Source organism: Dermochelys coriacea, chromosome 8 (assembly GCF_009764565.3).
Source record: "Dermochelys coriacea isolate rDerCor1 chromosome 8, rDerCor1.pri.v4, whole genome shotgun sequence".
Classification (NCBI taxonomy): domain Eukaryota; kingdom Metazoa; phylum Chordata; order Testudines; family Dermochelyidae; genus Dermochelys; species Dermochelys coriacea.
This window is the reverse complement of record NC_050075.1, coordinates 63,720,438-63,742,823: the sequence shown is the minus strand read 5'-3', so window position 1 is coordinate 63,742,823 and position 22,386 is coordinate 63,720,438. Positions and strand designations below refer to the sequence as shown.

Here is a 22,386-nt window from a genome sequence, read left to right as displayed (position 1 = left end):
AATCACACATTATACATTGTTATGGGATTACTCACTAGCATTTATTCCAAGGTTTAACATTGTGACAGTCAGATTACTTAGAGCCACTTTAAAGCTCAGTGTTGTGCATCTCACCCCTGCTGTTGCTGCAGAGGGGCACTGTATTTTAACTTTTTTGTTCTTTTTTCCCTGCAGTTTTTAGCTGCTATTTATTACCAAAAAAGGATCAAGAATCTCTCCCCATTCTCCCAGTTCTGGCTGCCCCAGCTAGGAACATATTCTCTGGTCTTTATTTAAAGGATATTAAACTTTATAAAAAACATGGAAGTACCCAAAGGGTTAAATGCTAAATAGTAAAGCCACATTATACTAGCTGCCCCTGTCTAGCACAAGAGTCTGTCAGTGTTGCAACTTTGAATGAGAGATTCAAATGGAGTTTTAGTGTCATTGTTTTTTTAATAATAAAGAAAACAAAACCAATTTATTTTAAACCTATAAACAGGATTTTACAAACCATGAGTGTTGGTTTAGGTCCTTAAAATCCTACATAATTACACACACAATTTGTTTTATGCTTAACACTCTTTAAAATTATTTTTTACATAACTACCCTGATTACATTTCCATCTTGTACAATTGGAGGCAGTTAAGTGTCAATGGAAACCCCTTACATTTCTTTAGTGATATTGCTTAAATCATATTTACAAACCATTTCTATGGGAAAAGGGCCCATTTTCCTTCAGAATAGATTCATAGATACTAAGGTCAGAAGGGACCATTCTGATCATCTAGTCCGACCTCCTGCACAGCGCAGGACACAGAATCTCACCCACCTACTCCTACGAAAAACCTCACATATGTCTGAGCTATTGAAGTCCTCAAATCATGGTTTAAAGACTTCAAGGAGCAGAGAAGCCTCCCTCAAGTCAACCATGCCCCATACTACAGAGGAAGGCGAAAAACCTCCAGGGCCTCTCCAATCTGCCCTGGAGGAAAATTCCTTCCCGACCCCAAATATGGCAATCAGCTAAACCCTGAGCATATGGGCAAGATTCACCAGCCAGATACTACAGAAAATTCTTTCCTGGGTAACTCAGATCCCATCCATCTAATATCCCATCTCAGGGGATTAGTCCGATTTACCCTGAATATTTAAAGATCAATTACTTACCAAAATCCCATTATCCCATCATACCATCTCCTCCATAAACTTATCAAGTAGACTCTTAAAACCAGATAGATCTTTTGCCCCCACTGCTTCCCTTGGAAGGCTATTCCAAAACTTCACTCCTCTGATGGTTAGAAACTTTCGTCTAATTTCAAGTCTAAACTTCCTGGTGGCCAGTTTATACCCATTTGTTCTTGTGTCCACATTGGTGCTGAGCTTAAATAATTCCTCTCCCTCTCCTGTGTTTATCCCTCTGATATATTTAGAGAGAGCAATCATATCTCCCCTCAACCTTCTTCTAGTTAGGCTAAACAAGCCAAGCTTCTTGAGTCTCCTTTCATAAGACAAGTTTTCCATTCCTCGGATCATCCTAGTAGCCCTTCTCTGTACCTGCTCCAGTTTGAATTCATCCTTTTTAAACATGGGAGACCAGAACTGCACACAGTATTCCAGGTGAGGTCTCACCAGTGCCTTGTATAATGGTACTAAAACCTCCTTATCCCGACTGGAAATGCCTCTTCTGATGCATCCCAAAACCGCATTAGCTTTTTTCACAGCCATATCACATTGGCAGCTCATAGTCATCCTATGATCAACCAATACTCCAAGGTCCTTCTCCTCTTCCATTACTTCTAATTGATGCATCCCCAACTTATAACTAAAATTCTTGTTATTAATCCCTAAATGCATAACCTTACACTTCTCACTATTAAATTTCATCCTATTACTATTACTCCAGTTTACAAGGTCATCCAGATCCTCCTGTATAATATCCCGATCCTTGTCTGAATTGGCAATAACTCCCAGCTTTGTATCATCTGCAAACTTTATTAGCACATTCCCACTTTTTGTGCCAAGGTCAGTAATAAAAAGATTAAATAAGATTGGTCCCAAAACCAATCCCTGAGGAACTCCACTGGTAACCTCCCTCCAGCCTGACAGTTCGCCTTTCAGTAGGACCCGTTGCAGTCTCCCCTTTAACCAATTCCTTATCCACCTTTTGATGCTCATATTGATCCCCATCTTCTCCAATTTAACTAATAAATCCCCGTGTGGCACGGTATCAAATGCCTTACTGAAATCTAGGTAAATTAGATCCATTGCATTTCCTTTATCTAAAAAATCTGTTACTTTTTCAAAAAAGGAGATTAGGTTGGTTTGGCACGATCTACCTTTTGTAAAACCATGTTGTATTTTGTCCCATTTACCGTTGACTTCAATGTCCTTAACTAATTTCTCCTTCACAATTTTTTCTAGGACCTTGCATATTACAGATGTCAAACTAACTGGCCTGTAGTTACCCAGATCACTTTTTTTTTCCCTTTCTTAAAAATAGGAACTATATTAGCAATTCTCCAATCATTCAGTACTACTCCTGAGTTTACAGATTCATTAAAAATTCTTGCTAATGGGCTTGCAATTTCAGGTGCCAATTCCTTTAATATTCTTGGATGAAGATTATCTGGGCCCCCCGATTTAGTCCCATTAAGCTGTTTCAGTTTCGCTTCTACCTGAGATATGGTAATATCTACCTCCATATCCTCCTTCCCATTTGTCATGCTACCATTATCCCTAAGATCCCCTTTAGCCTTATTAAAGACTGAGGCAAAGTATTTGTTTAGATATTGGGCCATGCCTAGTTTATCTTTAGCCTCCACTCCATCCTCAGTGTTTAGAAGCCCCACTTCTTCTTGCTTAGTTTTCTTCTTATTTATATGGCTATAGAACCCTTTACTATTGGTTTTAATTCCCTTTGCAAGGTCCAACTCTACTCGACTTTTAGCCTGTCTCACTTTATCCCTACATGTTCTGACCTCAATTAGGTAGCTTTCCTTGCTGATCCCTCCCATCTTCCACTCCCTGTATGCTTTCTGCTTCTTCTTAATCACCTCTCTAAGATGCTTGCTCATCCAGCTTGGTCTACAACTCCTGCCTATGAATTTTTTCCCCTTTCTTGGGATACAGGCTTCCGATAGCTTCTGCAGCTTTGATTTAAAGTAATCCCATGCCTCCTCTACCTTTAGATCCATAAGTTCTTCAGTCCAATCCACTTCCCTAAATAATTTCCTTAATTTTTGAAAGTCAGCCCTTTTGAAATCAAATCCCTAGATTTATTTTTGTTAATCCTTCCATTTAGTTTGAACTGAATTAGCTCAAGATCACTTGAGCCAAGATTGTCCCCTACAACCATTTCTTCTATGAGGTCCTCGCTACTCACCAAAATTAAATCTAAAATGGCATCCCCTCTAGTCAGTTCAGCAACTACTTGATGAAGGAATCCATCAGCTATCACATCTAGGAAAATCTGAGCCCTATTATTATTACTAGCACTGGTCCTCCAGTCTATATCTGAGAAGTTACAGTCTCCCATGATAACACAGTTTCCATTAGTATTTACTTTATTAAAGACATTAAAAATTAGATCCCGGAGGTCTATAGCACACCCCAAGCACTATCGTAGGAGAGGCTCTACTAGTTTTCTTCCCCAATGTAATTTTTGCCCAGACGGACTCTGTCTTATCCATTGCATCGCATCTTATTTCTTTACATTTACCTCATCATTGATTTTCAATGCTACTCCACCACCTTTACCTTTATTTCTGACTTTCCTAAACAGCACATACCCTTCAATACCTGTAGTCCAGTCATGACTACTATTCCACCATGTTTCTGTTATCCCTATAATATCTGGTTTCACTTCCTGCACCAGTAGCTCTAGTTCCTCCATTTTGTTACCTAGGTTCCTCACATTGGTGTACAAACATCTTAATTTTTGCTGTTTGGCCTCGCTCACATTTTGTACCCTATTAGGCACAGTCATTCTACAGCCAGTATAACCTATTAGACTAGTATCCACACCGCCCTCGCTCCTTATATACATTCTCCTACCCACGGCTGCATCCTTTCTTACTTCGTCTTCTTCCCTCTCAATGCTAAAATCTGGCGTGGAGATTTCCTGGACAACTCCCATCCATCTCCCCCTAATTTCTAGTTTAAAGCTCTCTTTATCAGTTGTGCCAGCCTCCATCATAGAAGTCTATTTCCTTCCCTATTCAGATGAAGTCCATCCCGAGAGAACTGTCCTCTGTCTGTGAATGCCTCCCAGTGGCCTTACATCCCAAAGCCCTCCTTATAGCACCACTGCCTAAGCCATCTGTTGACAGTCATAATCTTGTCACACCTTTGTTGCCCTTCTCTAGGAACAGGAAGGATCCCACTAAAGATCACCTGAGCCTCAATTTCCTTAAGCGTCTTCCCCAGCCTAGCATAGTCTCCCTTAATACTTTCCAGCTAGAATCTAGCCGTATCATTTGTTCCCACATGAAGGATAATTAGGGGATTCTTTCCCGCTCCCTTTAGGATCCTTTTCAACCTCAGGTCTACATCCCGTATCTTAGCACCCAGAAGACAGCACACCATTCTATTCTCTGGATCTGCTCTAGTTACAGGCCTGTCTATTCTTCTCAATAAAGAGTCCCCGATCACATAGACCTGCCTTTTCCTGATGACAGTGCTATTCTCCAGTCTCTCCCCTGTTCCCTCTGACTGCAGGTTCTTTCCATTCCTATTTTCCCTTATAATCCTCTTCAACCCATCCTGTATCCTCCTGGGGCTCATATTTGGTGTAGTCTCCCTTGACTCTTCCCCTTTTCCTATAGGACTAGCCTCTCTTTTCTTCTTCCTTACCCTTCCACCTTCAACAAGTACCTGCTGAGCCCCTTCTTCATTTTCCAACTCTGCAAACCTATTCCTAAGCTCTATTTCTCCTTCACTAGCCCATCTTTTCCTCTGCCTGGTTCTTTTAGTCACATTTCCACTGACCACTTTCCTCATCCAGTCTCCCCTCAAAATTCCCCAGCCCTGCTTCCATCCGTGAGTCTGAGCTTTTCCCTTCATATACCTCATATCTTTGCTCCATCATCTGCTCAAACCCCTTCCTAAACTCAACGAGACTTTCCACCTACATCTCCAAACCTCGGATCTTTTCCTCCATCAGCTCTATCAGACGGCATTTCATGCAGAAAAAACTCTTACCGGTTCCCCCCTCCAGGATCATGTACATACCACAGCTTCCACATCCAGTCATCCTCAATATGCCTTCCACTACAGGAGTCACTCCCACAGCTGCCTCTGTATCTGTCATCACCTTCCCACCTAAATCCTGTTAATCTGGGAAACACAAGCCACACCAAAAAGACCCCCCCCGCAGCAAAAGCAAACCCCAAACAAGCACCACAATACAAACTCCCCTGTTTAGAGCTCTGTTTGCTAGCTCCTGTGCCGCTGCAGCTGTCTGTGCCACTGCCTGGCTGGCTGCCTTTATAGGAATAGCTGTAAAGGCTCCTGGGGACAAAAACATAGTGGTGCTAGTAGCAACCTGACCCCCTTGTATAATTTGTTTAACTACCAGGATTTCATTCAATATGATTGTTCCAAGTTGCACCTCTATTACAATTACATAACTGGGTTTTATTCTTAAACCACAAACTTTTTCTTATAACACCAAAACTGTTACTTTTTAACGTATTTACAACTCCCAACCAGCTATTTCCCTCCAAACTCTCCCCAAACTTTGTAGTATTAATTTCTACAAAAGCTACTTGTAACTCTTCACTCACTTTAAATTATTTACTTGTGCATTTAATTATTTAAGGTGGTACATGTTGCCTGTAACGACATAGCAACCCTGCAACACAGAGCTGCCTCACCCTGTGCTTCTTTTTCCTTGGAATGATTTAAAAAGGCAGTAAAATATTTGTTTCCATGGTCACCCATGGACCTTTTACTTTAAAAGTTTCAGTGGAATGCAGCAGACTTCTGTCATGCTTTGTCCAAACAAACTTTTCACAAAGTATCTAAAGTACTGTCCATTAAAACTTCAGAAAACCAAAAGTGTGAAAATGGGGGGTTAACTGGGGTCTTTAAAAGCAGGAGGGGCTGAGGGTACAGGAGGAGCTGAGTGTGGTGAGGTGGATAAATGGTGGACGGGGAACAAGAATTTTGCTTTAAGGCATCTACTTGGCCCTGCAGAGTCAGGTTTTCTTACTTAAGATGATTAAAACTGTCTATACAAATTCCTCAGCAATTTGCTGCAAAGTTTCCACTTTGCTTTTAAGACTGGTAACCTCCTCCCATAAACCTGACAGGCCCTCACACAGAGCCTGCAACAAAACAGCCTTTTTCTTATCTGGGAGCACTTGGACACCAGGGAAGCTTCCACCCACCCCTGGATGGCTGGCCAATCCTGATGATCCCTGTTGGGGGGAGCCTGCATAAGGACACCCCCAACATTTCCCCACCAGTTTACTAATAAACTCCTTAACTGGGGTTGCAGTAAAGGGTCTGTCTAACTTACTCATCGAATCCATAGTGAGACATGGTGATCAGGCATGACTCTCCCCTGGGATCCTGTTCATGACACCAGATGTTAGAGATGAAAAGAAGAGCAGGGGGACCCAGCGGATTAAATAAATGGGCTTCTTTATTGTGGTACTTGTTCTCCTCAACCCAATTGTTGGGGCAAGCACTGAGTTAATCACATCACACTCTTTTATCTAATGTGACAGACCCAGGCCAGTGGGGTACAGCAGTCTGGTAGAAGGCAAATATATTGGCCACTGGATGAACAGTTTTCTGTTCCCTGAGTGACCAGAGCAGGGGCTGCATGAGAGCAATCAGGAACCTGCCAGAACCAATTAAGATAGGCAAGCTAATCAAGACACCTGGAGCCAATTAAGAACTTTCTAGATTCAATTATGGCAGGCAGGCTAATCAGGACACCTGGTTTAAAAAGGACCTCCCATCACTTAGTAGGGCTGTGCACCAGGAGCAGGAAGTGAGAAGGTGTACTGCTGGAGGAGTGAAGAGTTCAAGTGTGATCAGGTTTTAGGAGGAAGATCCTGCAGTGAGGATAAAGAAGGTGCTGGGGGGAAAGCAATGGGGAAAGTAGCCCAGGGAGTTATAGCTGTCACGCAGCTGATAGAGGAGACATTGTAGACAGCTGCTATCCACAGGGCCCTGGGCTGCAACCTGGTGTAGAGGGTAGGCCTGGGTTCCCCCCCATCCCTCCCAACTCCTGATTGGACACAGGAGGAGTTGAACCTGGTCTGTGAGAAACACCAGAAGGCAAGGTCTAAATTGGAAAGGGATCTGCCCTGTCCCCGACCCACTAGCTGGGACACAGAGACTGCGGGGCTTGTTCTCCATTTCCCCCATGCTGGCCAGGGATGAGGTTAGCTGAGTGGATGGCAGGTTTGAACCACTAGCAAGAGTGGCCAAACTGAGGGCTGCCATGAATCTCTGAGGCGAGCAAATCCGCCAATAAGCGCAGGACCCACCGAGGCAGAGGATGAACTTTGTCACAATAAGTTAATATGTAAATTCCTACATTTACTACAACAGTCCCCCAAACCCTTAGTTAGTAATATGAATGCCCATATACTGAATATAATTATCCTCCACAGTTGCAAAATCAGAGGAGAACATCACTTTATGACTTTTTAGTAGCAATGTACCAAATTTTTTCTGCTCCCCATAACCTTTTCAGTTTCTTTCTGAGTGTTGATGCCTATCCCATATAATGTAGTGTGATTCACTAAAGGATAATCTTGTATTTGTAAGCATCCCTGCCTCATGGTGTTTTGGATGTCTCAACAAAAGCAATTATCCACATCTACTATACTCCTCGGAGGGACAAAAGGATGTGGAGGATGAGCTACAATCTGATAATGTAAATAACTAAATGTGAATAGCACTAATAGTCTGTAACCTTGCTGGGAAGTTCCCTCAAAACATGATTTACCAAAATAAGCTCTGCTTCACTCCAAAATTCAAAGTTTCTGTGTGTTCTGATCAAGGATGATAAACAGCCAGGCTTGCCCAATACCAGCTTCCACTGGCAAATGCTATCTCTCAGGACTGGGCTTCATTCAAGTGTTTCCCCACAACCTAATTGGCTGCCAGTTAATATGAGGTAGTTGACACAAATATAAAGGGTAATATAAACACTGCCCAAATGTTTGTTCCAGGCTCCTGGTTTACTGAATAAACCTCTAGCGTAGACATAACTTCAGTGTTCTGTCCACTGCACCTGCCAGCCCAGCTGCCTCCTCCTGGTGCTGCTTTTGAGGAAGGAAGAGGACTGATGCCATGCACATTCACCCTGAAGATCCTGCCAGCTTCAGAAAGCGGGTGACCCAGCAACTAGATAATCAAAAATTGTGGCATGTGCAAAAGAATGGGTTGGTCATAGAGTAAAAGAGTCAGGAAATGATGTGAGGGGAAACCTCTATGTAATGAAAGAGGAACATTGCGAAACAAACAAACAACTTGTTCTGTATTCCTAGTGGAGTTTATATCTGTTATTTCTGGAATTAGATGTTGCAAGAGAAGAGGTCGGGAGTGCAACGGGGGGTGGGGTGGGTTATAAACGAAGGTTAGTCTTCATTTGCTGAGGACAGGATCCAGAGAAGAGCAGAACTGCATGTCAGTAGTTACAAGTGCTGGGCGTACTTTATCAAGCACCAACATGACTTTGCTGAGAGGTATCATCATTCAGATACTATGGGCTTTCTATGCTAAGGGACAAGGTAAGATGCAAATTGAATTAAAGGATCCTCAGCTCCATTTTGCAAGGGTAAAACAGTGACTCATGGAACAGGGTAAATAGGGGATTATTGACAAATGGAGGAGAGTGAATGAGAACCATTGCAGATGGAGGGTTAGTTATGGAGCCTTACTTTTGTGGTGTTCTACAGACTATTCCAATGCATCTACTGCCTAATGAAACAAGGCTAAATGAGTCCCTCAAAATACTTCAGAAGAATTCAGAGTGCAAAAGTATATGAGTATTCCTAGTAGCTCTCTGTGTGTTATCACTGTAATCCTGGCAGCTGATGAAATTTACTAAGGTACTCACATATCTGTTTCCTGTTCGTCTCCATAGTTATTTTTGTCACATTAAATGAATTATGAATTCAACAGCTTTCATGTTTGTTTAGCAATTTTTTATTTCGTATCACTCCAAAAGCAATGTGCTGATTGTAGAAAAGTTTCTGGTGTATGGGCCTGATATATAGATAATATGGGGATAAATGCCTTAGAAATATCTCTAGATAGTGCACTGAGCTCTATAGAGAGGGGGGAATTTTAATCTTTGACACTAGACCTTCTGAGTCCTTTCCCATCACATCATTCAGTGAACTAGGACATAGAGAGATGACTTTCCAAGAGACTAGGAGGGTTCCAAGCAGTTAAGAACTTTGGTACACTAAGGGGTCATTTGAACCATAACTGTTAATGTAGGACAGGCTGGTTTTGCTCAAATAATCCATGGTAACTGAGCTACTCAGTAGTTCAATGTATTACCTTCTGGAAGATATGCACTTCCTCAGGCAGGCATATCTAGATAACTGGATTCCCCGTACACTAAAATCTGCACAGAAAATGACATGAGGTGCCAGTACACTGTGCTGTTATCAATTGTTTCAGTTGTCTCAGTTAATTGTTTTGTACATTAGCAGACATTAATTCCTCAGTAAGACTCAAGAGTTTGTAGAGCTTGAGGTTTTAGATCTGAACTGGTTTTGATTTATCAAAACCTTAAATTTGTTAATGAAGTACCTTCTTTTTTCTTGAGTAATGAAAAATGGTTGATCAGACGCTGATCAAAATTCCCCCCAAAGTTTTACTTTTGGACTGACAAAGAACATGAGAAACTTCAGCCCCAGCAAATGCTTTGAATGAAAGAATTGTCTCAGCCATAACCCTGGCATTGGTAAGAAGGTGCTACACTAAATTAACACTACGTTTTATTTACATGAACATTAAAATGTTTGTGTTCATAGGGAAATATTAGCACTGACAAACAATAAATCCTGATATTAATTGATATATATTCAGTAAAAAGTATGAGCGGCTACAAGAATTGTGAAAGCTTGAATCAGTATATGGCAATCTCTGCTTTATTGTCATTGATTTCTTATTTGTAACAGTTTTCTTTACATTCAAAGGTCAAAGCAGAAGGCTAAAGGTAAAGACCTTGCTCATGTGAGCAGACCAACACAAAGGGATGACTTTTATGAGTAGACATTACTCACATGAGTAAGGGTGCTAGACAGGCTTTTAATTAAGAGTGGCAACGTATGGGGTGACAAATACAAGTAGGGGAGGACAAAGGTGACAACAGTGTCATCATTTAGTGGCTTAGGTGAGTGATTCACGCATCTTAAGTTTACATGATTTTCTAATAAAAGATTTATATATGTGGACTGAGATTGTCAAAGTCCCTTAAGAATTTAGATGCACAATAGTCATTGAAAATAATAGAATATCACAGTTGGAAGGGACCTTATGAGGTCATCTAGTCTAACCCCCTGCTCAGAGCAGGGCCAATCCCCAATTTTTGGCCTAGATCCCTAAATGGCCCCCTCAAAGTTTGAGCTCACAACCCTGGGTTTAGCAGGCCAATGCTCAAACCACTGAGCTATCCTTCTCCCTCCCCCCAAGAGTAGTACTCCTTCATCTTCTAGGCATCTTTGAATATCTCTGCCATAGTCTGATTAGTTAACATTTCTCCAGACCTCAGAATTTTTCATTCACTGGATCTAGATTTCCCAGAATTTGTGGGTGTTGAATCCAGTATAATTGAGGGATTTCTTTTTCTAAAAGACTAAATAAAATGGTAGTTGGGAACACTGGTGAATTGACCTCTAGTCTCCAAGTACATATGCAGGTTTTATGGGCCTAATGTATCTAAAATCAAATATAGAAATCTTTTAAAATAAGCCAGATTGTAGCTATTAGAAGCATTTTATATATATAATAATAATTGAGAGGGCATGTTCAATCTTAATTGACAAGACTGAAGTAGAATCTGCCATGATGGGCTCATTATAAATGCTTAGGTAGACTAATTTAGATTAGACAGAATTGTTTTCAATTCAGACTCAGCAGTTTTATTCAAATTTGGGCAGGGAGGGTTCTGATATTTTGGACAATATTCAAACCCTCCAAATCTGAATTATATCTGATTTTAACATGAGCCTTTGCCCACCTCTCTCTGTAGGACTCCTTCCCGTCTTCCAGAGCCCCAGGCCATATTTTAGACTTGCATGCATTGACCAGTGTGGATGTGATAAGATTACACAGGTCTTCACTGTTTATCATTTCAGTGATAATGTCACCAACATGGAATGGGTTTCTAAGTAACAAAATATGGAAGTCCAACCTTCCTGCAAAATGATTTTTTTCTTCTTTCAGTGATGGTTTGTTTACATAAAATAGAAAGAGGGAGAGATAAAGGTGTCATATTTTAGCTCAAGTCAGTCTTTCGGAATATTTATACAATCTAAAATCTACCTGAGCTCTGCACTGCAAGCTGACAAAATAGTCTGAAATGCTTTTTCAGATGCTTAGATTCCCAATCTGCACCTATAATGAATAACACGGTGTTTTGGGTTTGTGTAGTGCCAGTATGCGAACAGCCGCCTGATGTTGATTTTGGAGAAATTATTAGTGGCGAGAAATTGCAATATGTGGAAAGTGACTCAGTGCAGTATGGCTGCTATCCTGGATACACACTGGCAGGATCTGAACGGATAACGTGTTATGGGAGAAACTGGATGCCACCGCCAAAATGTTTGGGTAAAGGGAAATTTGAATCTATTTTGTTTCTCACACCTTAGGTCTTGGTGAATTTTTGTTAATGTATGTAGAACTCAATAATTAATCAGAGACCATAGGTGAGAAGAATCCTTCATTATTCCACTATTGCAGAAAAGCGGTTGGTTGCCGTCACTGTGGTTCCATGTTGTGGAGTCAGGGTGCATTCTGACGCTGGTATTTGACAAGGGAGAAAACAAGTAATACATTTCCATCACTGGATTTTATAGCACTGTTTTCTCCAGTGTGTTCAATGTATTCTCCCTCAATGTAGAGGTTGACATTATAATGACTGTGGTGTCACCTTCTTTCCTTATTCCTGGAACTGCTTTCCTACTTCAAATCCCTCCACAAACCCTCCTCTTATGGCTTGATTTCCCTCGCTCCCTGTAATCTTTGCTCAGGCATTCCTCATTTCAGCTCCCAAGAGAACAATTTATAAATAGTAACTTTAAACATTTGGCAATTTAAGAAATATTAGAAAGCCTAAGAGGTTAATGTAACATGGCTAACTTTAAACCCCTTCTTGCCTCCCCACATACATCTCCTAAGAAATTTAACCCTTTCCCCTTGTATTGTGTATATCACACTGAGCCCGTGAAAGTAATATTCTTAGTCACAACTTTAACTCGTGTGCCACATTTTCACTAGTACTATGAAACCTATTAAAAGTTATCCATTGAGAGACTGATAAAAATCAGTCAACAGAAATGATCTTCTGATAAAAATGAAACAGAATTGTACTCAATATACTTTGGGGTTCTTAGGGATGGTTTCCTAATGAAAGTAATTGCTTACTAAAGGTGGTCACTTTGGAGAGGTAATTTGAATTTAGTTTTCTATTCTCTTCAGTGACTTCTCTGGTGACTCCAATTCTAACTATCCAATCAGCAACCATCTCCCTTTCACCATTGCTTGACAAGCTTAATTTCTAATCGAAATGCAATTAGACTCTGAGCCCAATCACCTAATGGAAACAGTTTTAGGCCCCATATCTAATGCAGACTCATAAAATTTATTATGAGATTTAGTTAATACATTTTTTGATATTTGGCATAGTCACTTTCTTCAGCCAGATCATAGAAGAGATTATTATTATTATGATGATGAAAGATTAAAATAAAGAAATAGCTTTAATTGTGTGTAATCTGATTTGGAGTTTTGGAACTGATTAACTTAAAGCTTTATGGTGAATAATATATTGTTATAACTTTTTCCTGTTTTTCATTTAGCACCATGTACTATCACAAAACAGCAACTGGAGGACAAAAAACTGCTTCTGCCAAGTGGCCGTAGACATACAATAATTATTCTAAATGATCAATTAGTGGAATTTTCCTGCAGAGAAGGATATAACCCCACAGATCCTTCAGCCAGAAAGTGTGTTGATGGGCACATAGATTTTCCACTGTGTATCTCTGGTAAGTATGATAATTTGCAGACACTGTCTATATCTCAGATGAAATGAGGAGAAGATAATGAAGAAAATCTCATCCAAAGTAGCTTTAAGGGTGAGCAAGCAATGATTGGGCATTCAGTATCTTTTTTTTTTTTTGGTTTTATTTGTTTTTGCTTAGCCACAGGAAAGAAATGTGGACGTCCACCTGTTCTTGCTAATGGAGATATAACTACTTTTCCCCAAAAAGAGTATGCCTCAGGCTTTTCTGTGGAATACAAATGCCAAAAGTTTTATTCAGTGAAAGGGCAAAATAAATCTTTCTGTAACAATGGAAACTGGACAGAAACACCAATTTGTGAGGGTAAGATGATGTTTTCTACAGCAAAACCTATACCTTTTTTTTTTCAGTGTATCTAACTCTAAGTATATCTGGTAGCAGGTAAATGTGTTTCACAGTTCAAATTTTTGTTACATTATTTTGTACCAATATTTTGAACTTTGTAATACAGAGATTTTACTGTTAGAAATCTAAATATTTCTAATGAAAGTTCAAAATCTCCTGAGCTTCTTTTAGGAAATTATTGGAAAATGTATTTTCTTTACTATTTCAATGAAGTCCTTTTAAAGGAACATTGAATGAAATTTCAGGGTAGAAAATTTGAAATTGATAAAAGTAATTAGATGGTGGAACTCATTGCCATAGGAAGTGATTGAGGCCAGAAGTTAGCAAGACTCAAAAAGGAATTCAGTGTTTATATGGCCTACAAGAATATCCAGAATTATCATGATTAATAATGATAAAAATGTGGAAACAATATTCACATTCATGTTTCAGGGTTAAAACAGTCTGTAATTATTAGAGATCAAGCTGAGATCCAATATGAGGGGGTGGGGAGCAAATTATGCCATCTCTGCCTGCCTCAGGGTTCTTACACCCTCCTATGATGCATCTGGTACAGGCCACTGGCTGAGATCTAATCTGGGAATCCCAGGTTCTTCACCAGACCGTTTTTCTATTACTAACATCAAAACAAATTTGTGATGATTGGAAAAGCCAGGTAATATCTTGTTCAGTGTTTGTTCCTGACAATCAGATACTTTTCTTTTCTCTCTGCCCCCCAAATCACTCCACCTAAATCTCAACCACGATAACTATACGTACATCATTAGATTTCTATTTTTCTCATTCTAGAGCCATGTGTTGTTTCTCAGGAAGAAATGCAAAACCGTGGCATAGAGCTGACTGAGACATACTATGGAAAAGAATACATACAACATGATGATTTTGTTGTGTTTAAGTGCAAATCAGGACATGTACCCCAGGCATTTTTATCTCCTGATTTTACTGTGTGGTGTCATTCAGGCAATATTGTGTATCCCCAGTGCAATAAAGGTATGTGTTCCTTAATTAAATTACTATTCCTTGGGATATTCTGAGCTGGGAGGAAAATGAGCAAACTTGAAACAAAAGACCAGTGCTTCATAGGTTTATATTTGTTAAATACAGAAAAAAATGACATCACTATCAAAAGTGTGGAATGTACAGATGACACTTATGAAATGAATTACCTTGTGTTTATTTAGGAGGGCTTCATTGATTTAGTTGTTAGAAAACAAAGATTCATTAAGGCAAGCAATTAATGCTGCTATCTACCCTGATCTATCTGTCAGCACATGTTGGAAAATTATTAGCCTTTAAAGGAGAAGTCAAATTAGATGCATTTATGGTTAAATTAGCTCCCTTGCAAATACAGGTGTGGGTTTATGAACCTGGCAGAGGTGCTTCTCTATTCATTTATCATTAGTGGAAAGAGTTGGTAAGACAATGGATACATGGGACCAGAAGGCAGAATTTCCGTGGGTGGTTTTTTAAGTGTTCTCAACAAAGTCCTTCATGACAATCTATTAAGGGAAATAAATACTCAGAGTAAAGAATACAATTCTATATAAGTTAGAAACTTGCCAGGCAATGGGAAACTTGGTGTAATTCTTAGTGGGTTTGAGAGGATAGAAGGGCATTCAGGCACACCTCTCCCCCCCCCCCACATTCGGGGCCACAAGTGAGTAGTGGGGGAGAAACAGCTCCTGCCATAACTGTAAGTAGCACAAGGACTGTTCTAAATTGTGCTGACAAGAGAAGTGACATAGGGAACCTTCTACTAGCTGAGGACTGGGTGGAGCACTGTGAATTAAAGCCCTATCCCTTTGGTCCTGGGCTGCCCATGACAAACCACTCAATCACACTTGGGGGAATCTTTACCATGATAGAGATAGTTTAAAGATTTTTTCATGTTATGCCAGTGGTGTGAAAAGACTTTTACCAGGGTCAAGGATGTGGCCTCTAGAGTTTAATTAGTGACAACTTAGAGTGGCAAGAACTTAAGTCAACTCAGGGCAAGCCTCTCAACATGCCATGCTCAAATGCAGGTCACAATATATAACAAGGACCCCAAATGAGGGACACAAACATCTAATTATGCTGGAATTTCTCCTAGGCTCATCCAGATTGATATTAAATTGCTCTTTAATGCATATTAAGTAGCTGAGTGGAGAAGTGTTTATATCACAATAACTACTACCACATCTTGCACTGGAAACCTCACTAGACAGATGTAAGAACTTCTCCACCTTCTTAGGCCACCCAATATAGAGCACATAGAAATAGTCTACCCAAGATGCATGAACATGACTGAGCCTTGCTAGAGCATGGATCTCATGGTAGAATAAAACTTCTCAGGAAGAGTAATTCCAATATGCTAGCTTACCACCCTTCCTTCCATGTTATCTGTACAGAGAGGTAACTACTTGGAATCGGGAACTAAGAGAGACCTGGAAGAGGAAAAAAAGTTATGAGGCAAGTTAAACATGAATTAAAAAAAATAGCAAGATTGATCTTTTACTTTATTGAAGGCTCAGATTTTACAGGTATAGTTAGGGTAGGGAATAGTGCTACTAGAACTTCCACTTTAAGTAACTAGTACCCTAATATAGTGCAATTACTGTGTTTCAGCGCTCTGTGTTTGTTTTTAGATGTGTTAGGAAAGTGTGGCCCCCCACCTTCTATTCAAAATGGAGACATCATTTCTGACCTATTGCCAGTATATACAGCAGGCTCTTCAGTGGAATACAAATGTCGAAGTTTTCATGGAATGACGGGATCCAAAATAATCACATGCCGCTTAGGAAAATGGACAGCCCCACCAGTATGCTCAGGTACATATAAAATTATTCTTGTAATATGAAAAGGAAACATGACTTTGCTCTATTTTTTGGGGGGGGGGGTTGTTCAAGTCTGGCAGAGACTAGTTGGCATATCCACCTCAGGCACAGAGCATAAACTCCAAAGGAAAACCCACAGAGGAGTTTCTGTGAGTTGGGGAGGAAGAAAATAGTATGATGTAGATAGAACTGGTCAGAAATTTTCCCACTGATAAAACACTATATATCATTTATTATTATTATTATTATTATTATTATAAAATAATATATCAGAGGGATAAATACAGGAGAGGGAGAGGAATTATTTAAGCTCAGCAGCAATGTGGACACAAGAACAAATGGGTATAAACTAGCCACCAGGAAGTTTAGACTTGAAATCAGACAAAGGTTTTTAACCATCAGAGGAGTGAAGTTTTGGAATAGCCTTCCAAGGGAACCAGTGGGGGCAAAAGATCTATCTGGTTTTAAGATTCTACTTGATAAGTTTATGGAGGAGATGGTATGATGGGATAATGGGATTTTGGTAAGTAATTGATCTTTAAATATTCAGGGTAAATCGGACTAATCCCTTGAGATGGGATATTAGATGGATGGGATCTGAGTTACCCAGGAAAGAATTTTCTGTAGTATCTGGCTGGTGAATCTTGCCCATATGCTCAGGGTTTAGCTGATCGCCATATTTGGGGTTGGGAAGGAATTTTCCTCCAGGGCAGATTGGAGAGGCCCTGGAGGTTTTTCGCCTTCCTCTGTAGCATGGGGCATGGTTGACTTGAGGGAGGCTTCTCTGCTCCTTGAAGTCTTTAAACCATAATTTAAGGACTTCAATAGCTCAGACATAGGTGAGGTTTTTCATAGGAGTGGGTGGGTGAGATTCTGTGGCCTGCGCTGTGCAGGAGGTCGGACTAGATGATCAGAATGGTCCCTTCTGACCTTAGTATCTATGAATCTATAAACACTGAGTCAAACTTTTTGCAGAAACATCGTTGCTTGGCTTTCATTCTATGCATCCTAACTCAAATGTTTTTACTAGTGCATAACCCTTTTCTTGCCTCACTGCAATTTAAAATGTTCTCATAAACTGGACTGGTTGATCACTAGAGGGTCTGAATCGAAGTTACACTCAACTAATGGAACACCATAAGTGATTTAATTAACCTGAGGTCCTTCATGGGAATGTGTCACTGACTCTAAATGTTCCTGTATCTTTTTTCAGATATGAGATGTGCACCTCCACCAGAGATTTATGGTGGTAGGAGTCTAGATGCTAAGCAGCAAAGATATTTGCCTGGTGACAGGATGCATTATCAATGTGGGCGAGGTCTGAGCCTTATTGGATCTCAGACTGTAACATGTAAGGAAGGGAAGTGGTCCCAACCGCCAGAATGCAAAGGTATTTTAATTTCCTATTTCTAAAATAGCCTAGTAATGAGGATATTGTTGGAATCAAAAATGTCACTCTCAGTCAGAAGCACGTATTTCCTTGTTTTTCTGTCTTCTTATAATGCACAAATATAATATCTCTTGCAAACAAACCAGAGACCAAATCAGTTTCCAGTCTGTGATGTTCCATGGCAATGATAATAAAGGTTTAATGAGATCATCCTCCCATTGGGCCAAACCCTGAGCTCCTAACTCAAGCAAACCCTCAGTGGATTTCAATGGGAGTTTGGCCTGAGCAAATTCTGAGTAAAGGATGAGAGGCAAATTTTGTTACCCCTGCTCAATACTGAATAGTTAACACTGACTTTGATGAACCTAGTCCAATATTAGGATTTGACCCATGACATAATGTGAATATGAATGGTTGACTGTTCTCTATTTCTGATTTTTAAGTGCGCAGTTTCACTGCCACTTGCAGATGAGCTAGACAACTGGTGAAATGCCCACTCCTTTGAAGTCAGTGGAAAAATTCCACTGATTGCAATAGGAACAGGATTTCACCATGTAACTTCAAGCTTCCAGAAAAAAAATGGTGTCACTCTACTGGTTCATATTGTTTATCTTTTCATATACCAGAATTTCATTGACACAGCAATAAGGGTGGCATAATCAGGGTCATATTATTATCAAGCCATAGCACAGGTTTAGAATAAGAACAATGCAGAGAAAATAGATGAACTAATATCAGCTTTCATTATGGTCGATTGTGGTCCCTATATAAGTTACTGTTACTCTGAATTCTCCCTCTGAAAGAGTCTTACTTTCACTCCTACCAGAGCCTCTCTGTTTTCCCTATCTCAGCCTTACTGACCTTTTTAGCAGAACAAGATAAATCAGAGAGCAAAATCAAAACAATATGAAACAATTACAAATTTAAAAATCTTGAAGCAAAACAAAATGATCAGAGCCAATGTTGTTGGTATTTATGGACAAAAAAATATCTTAGGTTATACACCATTAAATACACAGTTCAGTCTCATCATTAAGATAATGTAACCAGGTGAAAACATATTAAACAGTCTACTGTGTCTAACAACTAAAACCACCCAGGCAGAGGAAAAGACGGGCTAGTGAAGGAGAAATAGAGATAAGGAACAGGTTTGCAGAGTTGGAAAATGAAGAAGGGGCTCAGCAGGTAGTTGCTGAAGGTGAAAGGGCAAGGAAGAAGAGAAGAGAGGCTAGTCCTATAGGAAAAGGGGAAGAGTCAAGGGAGACTACACCAAATATGAGCCCCAGGAGGATACAGGATGGGTTGAAGAGGATTATAAGGGAAAATAGGAATGGAAAGAACCTGCAGCCAGAGGGAACAGGGGAGAGATTGGAGAATAGCACTGTCACCAGGAAAAGGCAGGTCTATGTGATCGGGGACTCTTTATTGAGAAGAATAGACAGGCCTGTAACTAGAGCAGATCCAGAGAATAGAATGGTGTGCTGACTTCTGGGTGCTAAGATATGGGATGTAGACCTGAGGTTGAAAAGGATCCTAAAGGGAGTGAGAGAATCCCCTAATTATCCTTCATGTGGGAACAAATGATACGGCTAGATTCTAGCTGGAAAGTATTAAGGGAGACTATGCTAGGCTGGGGAAGACGCTTAAGGAAATTGAGGCTCAGGTGATCTTTAGTGGGATCCTGCCTGTTCCTAGAGAAGGGCAACAAAGGTGTGACAAGATTGACTGTCAACAGATGGCTTAGGCAGTGGTGCTATAAGGAGGGCTTTGGGATGTATGGCCACCGGGAGGTATTCACAGACAGAGGACAGTTCTCTCGGGAAGGACTTCATCTGAATAGGGAAGGAAATAGACTTCTAGGATGGAGGCTGGCACAACTGATAAAGAGAGCTTTAAATTAGGAATTTGGGGGAGATGGTTGGGAGATGTCCAGGTAAACTCCACACCGGATTTTAGCATTGAGAGGGAAGAAGATGAAGTAAGAAAGGATACAGCTGTGGGTAGAAGAATGTATATAAGGAGCGAGGGCAGTGTGGATACTAGTCTAATAGGTTATACTGGCTGTAGAATGACTGTGCTTAATAGGGTACAAAATGTGAGCGAGGCCAAACAGCAAAAATTAAGATGTTTGTACACCAATGTGAGGAGCCTAGGTAACAAAATGGAGGAACTAGAGCTACTGGTGCAGGAAGTGAAATCAGATATTATAGGGATAACAGAAACATGGTGGAATAGAAGTCATGACTGGACTACAGGTATTGAAGGGTATGTGCTGTTTAGGAAAGTCAGAAATAAAGGTAAAGGTGGTGGAGTAGCATTGTACATCAAGATGAGGTAGAATGTAAAGAAATAAGAAGCGATGCAATGGATAAGACAGTCCGTCTAGGCAAAAATTACATTGGGGAAGATAACTAGTAGAGCCTCTCCTACGATAGTGCTTGGGGTGTGCTATAGACCTCCGGGATCTAATTTGGATATGGATAAAGCCCTTTTTAATGTTTTTAATAAAATAAATACTAATGGAAACTGCATGATCATGGGAGACTTTAACTTCCCAGATATAGACTGGAGGACCAGTGCTAGTAATAATAATAGGGCTCAGATTTTCCTAGATGCGATAGCTGATGGATTCCTTCATCAAGTAGTTGCTGAAGCGACTAGAGGGGATGCCATTTTAGATTTAATTTTGGTGAGCAGCAAGGACCTCATAGAAGAAATGGTTGTAGGGGATAAACTTGGCTCAAGTGATCATGAGCTAATTCAGTTCAAACTGAACGGAAGGATTAACAAAAATCTGCAACTAGGGTTTTTGATTTCAAAAGGGCCGACTTTCAAAAATTAAGGAAATTATTTAGGGAAGTGGATTGGACTGAAGAACTTATGGATCTAAAGGTAGAGGAGGCCTGAGATTACTTTAAATCAAAGCTACAGAAGCTATCGGAAGCCTGTATCCCAAGAAAGGGGAAAAAATTCATAGGCAGGAGTTGTAGACCAAGCTGGATGAGCAAGCATCTTAGAGAGGTGATTAAGAAGAAGCAGAAAGCATACAGGGAGTGGAAGATGGGAGGGATCAGCAAGGAAAGCTACCTAATTGAGGTCAGAACATGTAGGGATAAAGTGAGACAGGCTAAAAGTCGAGTAGAGTTGGACCTTGCAAAGGGAATTAAAACCAATAGTAAAAGGTTCTATAGCCATATAAATAAGAAGAAAACTAAGCAAGAAGAAGTGGGGCTTCTAAACACTGAGGATGGAGTGGAGGTTAAAGATAATCTAGGCATGGCCCAATATCTAAACAAATACTTTGCCTCAGTCTTTAATAAGGCTAAAGGGGATCTTAGGGATAATGGTAGCATGACAAATGGGAATGAGGATATGGTGGTAGATATTACCATATCTGAGGTAAAAGCAAAACTGAAACAGCTTAATGGGACTAAATCAGGGGGCCCAGATAGTCTTCATCCAAGAATATTAAAGGAATTGGCACCTGAAATTGCAAGTCCATTAGCAAGAATTTTTAATGAATCTGTAACCTCAGGAGTTTTATCGAATGATTGGAGAATTGCTAATACAGTTCCTATTTTTAAGAAAGGAGAAAAAAAAGTGATCCGGGTAACTACAGGCCAGTTAGTTTGACATCTGTAGCATGCAAGGTCCTGGAAAAAATTGTGAAGGAGAAATTAGTTAAGGACATTGAAGTCAATGGTAAATGGGACAAAATACAACATGGTTTTACAAAAGGTAGATTATGCCAAACCAACCTAATCTCCTTTTTTTGAGAAAGTAACAGATTTTTTAGATAAAGGAAACACAGTGGATCTAATTTACCTAGATTTTAGTAAGGCGTTTGATACTGTGCCACATGGGGAATTATTAGTTAAATTGGAGAAGATGGGGATCAATATGAACATCAAAAGGTGGATAAAGAATTGGTTAAAGGGGAGACTGCAACGGGTCCTATTGAAAGGCGAACTGGCAGGCTGGAGGGAGGTTACCAGTGGAGTTCCTCAGGGATCGGTTTTGGGACCAATCTTATTTAATCTTTTTATTACTGACCTTGGCACAAAAAGTGGGAGTGTGCTAATAAAGTTTGCAGATGATACAAACCTGGGAGTTATTGCCAATTCAGACAAGGATCGGGATATTATACAGGAGGATCTGGATGACCTTGTAAACTGGAGTAATAGTAATAGGATGAAATTTAATAGTGAGAAGTGTAAGGTTATGCATTTAGGGATTAATAACAAGGATTTTAGTTATAAATTGGGGATGTATCAATTAGAAGTAACGGAAGAGGAGAAGGACCTTGGAGTATTGCTTGATCATAGGATGACTATGAGCTGCCAATGTGATATGGCTGTGAAAAAAGCTAATGCGGTTTTGGGATGCATCAGGAGAGGCATTTCCAGTAGGCATAAGGAGGTTTTAGTACCATTATACAAGGCACTGATGAGACCTCACCTAGAATACTGTGTGCAGTTCTGGTCTCCCATGTTTGAATTCATCCTTTTTAAACTGGAGCTGGTACAGAGAAGGGCTACTAGGATGATCCGAGGAATGGAAAACTTGTCT

The 22,386-nt window shown here is 40.1% G+C and overlaps 2 protein-coding genes across 2 annotated transcripts in view; both read left to right on the top strand.

Moving 5' to 3' along the window:
* LOC119860511 (complement factor H-like) overlaps positions 1–22,386 on the top strand; it is a 105,550-nt gene that overhangs the window by 63,343 nt on the left and 19,821 nt on the right. Inside the window, exon 12 of the mRNA XM_043491305.1 lies at positions 17,641–17,817. Within this exon, the coding sequence (XP_043347240.1) occupies positions 17,641–17,817 (177 nt within the window). The remainder of the gene's footprint in view (positions 1–17,640; positions 17,818–22,386) is intronic.
* On the top strand, positions 8,542–14,394 carry LOC122455491 (complement factor H-related protein 1-like). Its single transcript, XM_043490676.1, has 4 exons — positions 8,542–8,736; positions 11,615–11,791; positions 13,042–13,230; positions 13,387–14,394. The coding sequence occupies exons 1-4, from the start codon at positions 8,631–8,633 to the stop codon at positions 13,623–13,625; spliced, it is 711 nt and encodes a 236-aa protein (XP_043346611.1). The 5' UTR covers positions 8,542–8,630; the 3' UTR covers positions 13,626–14,394.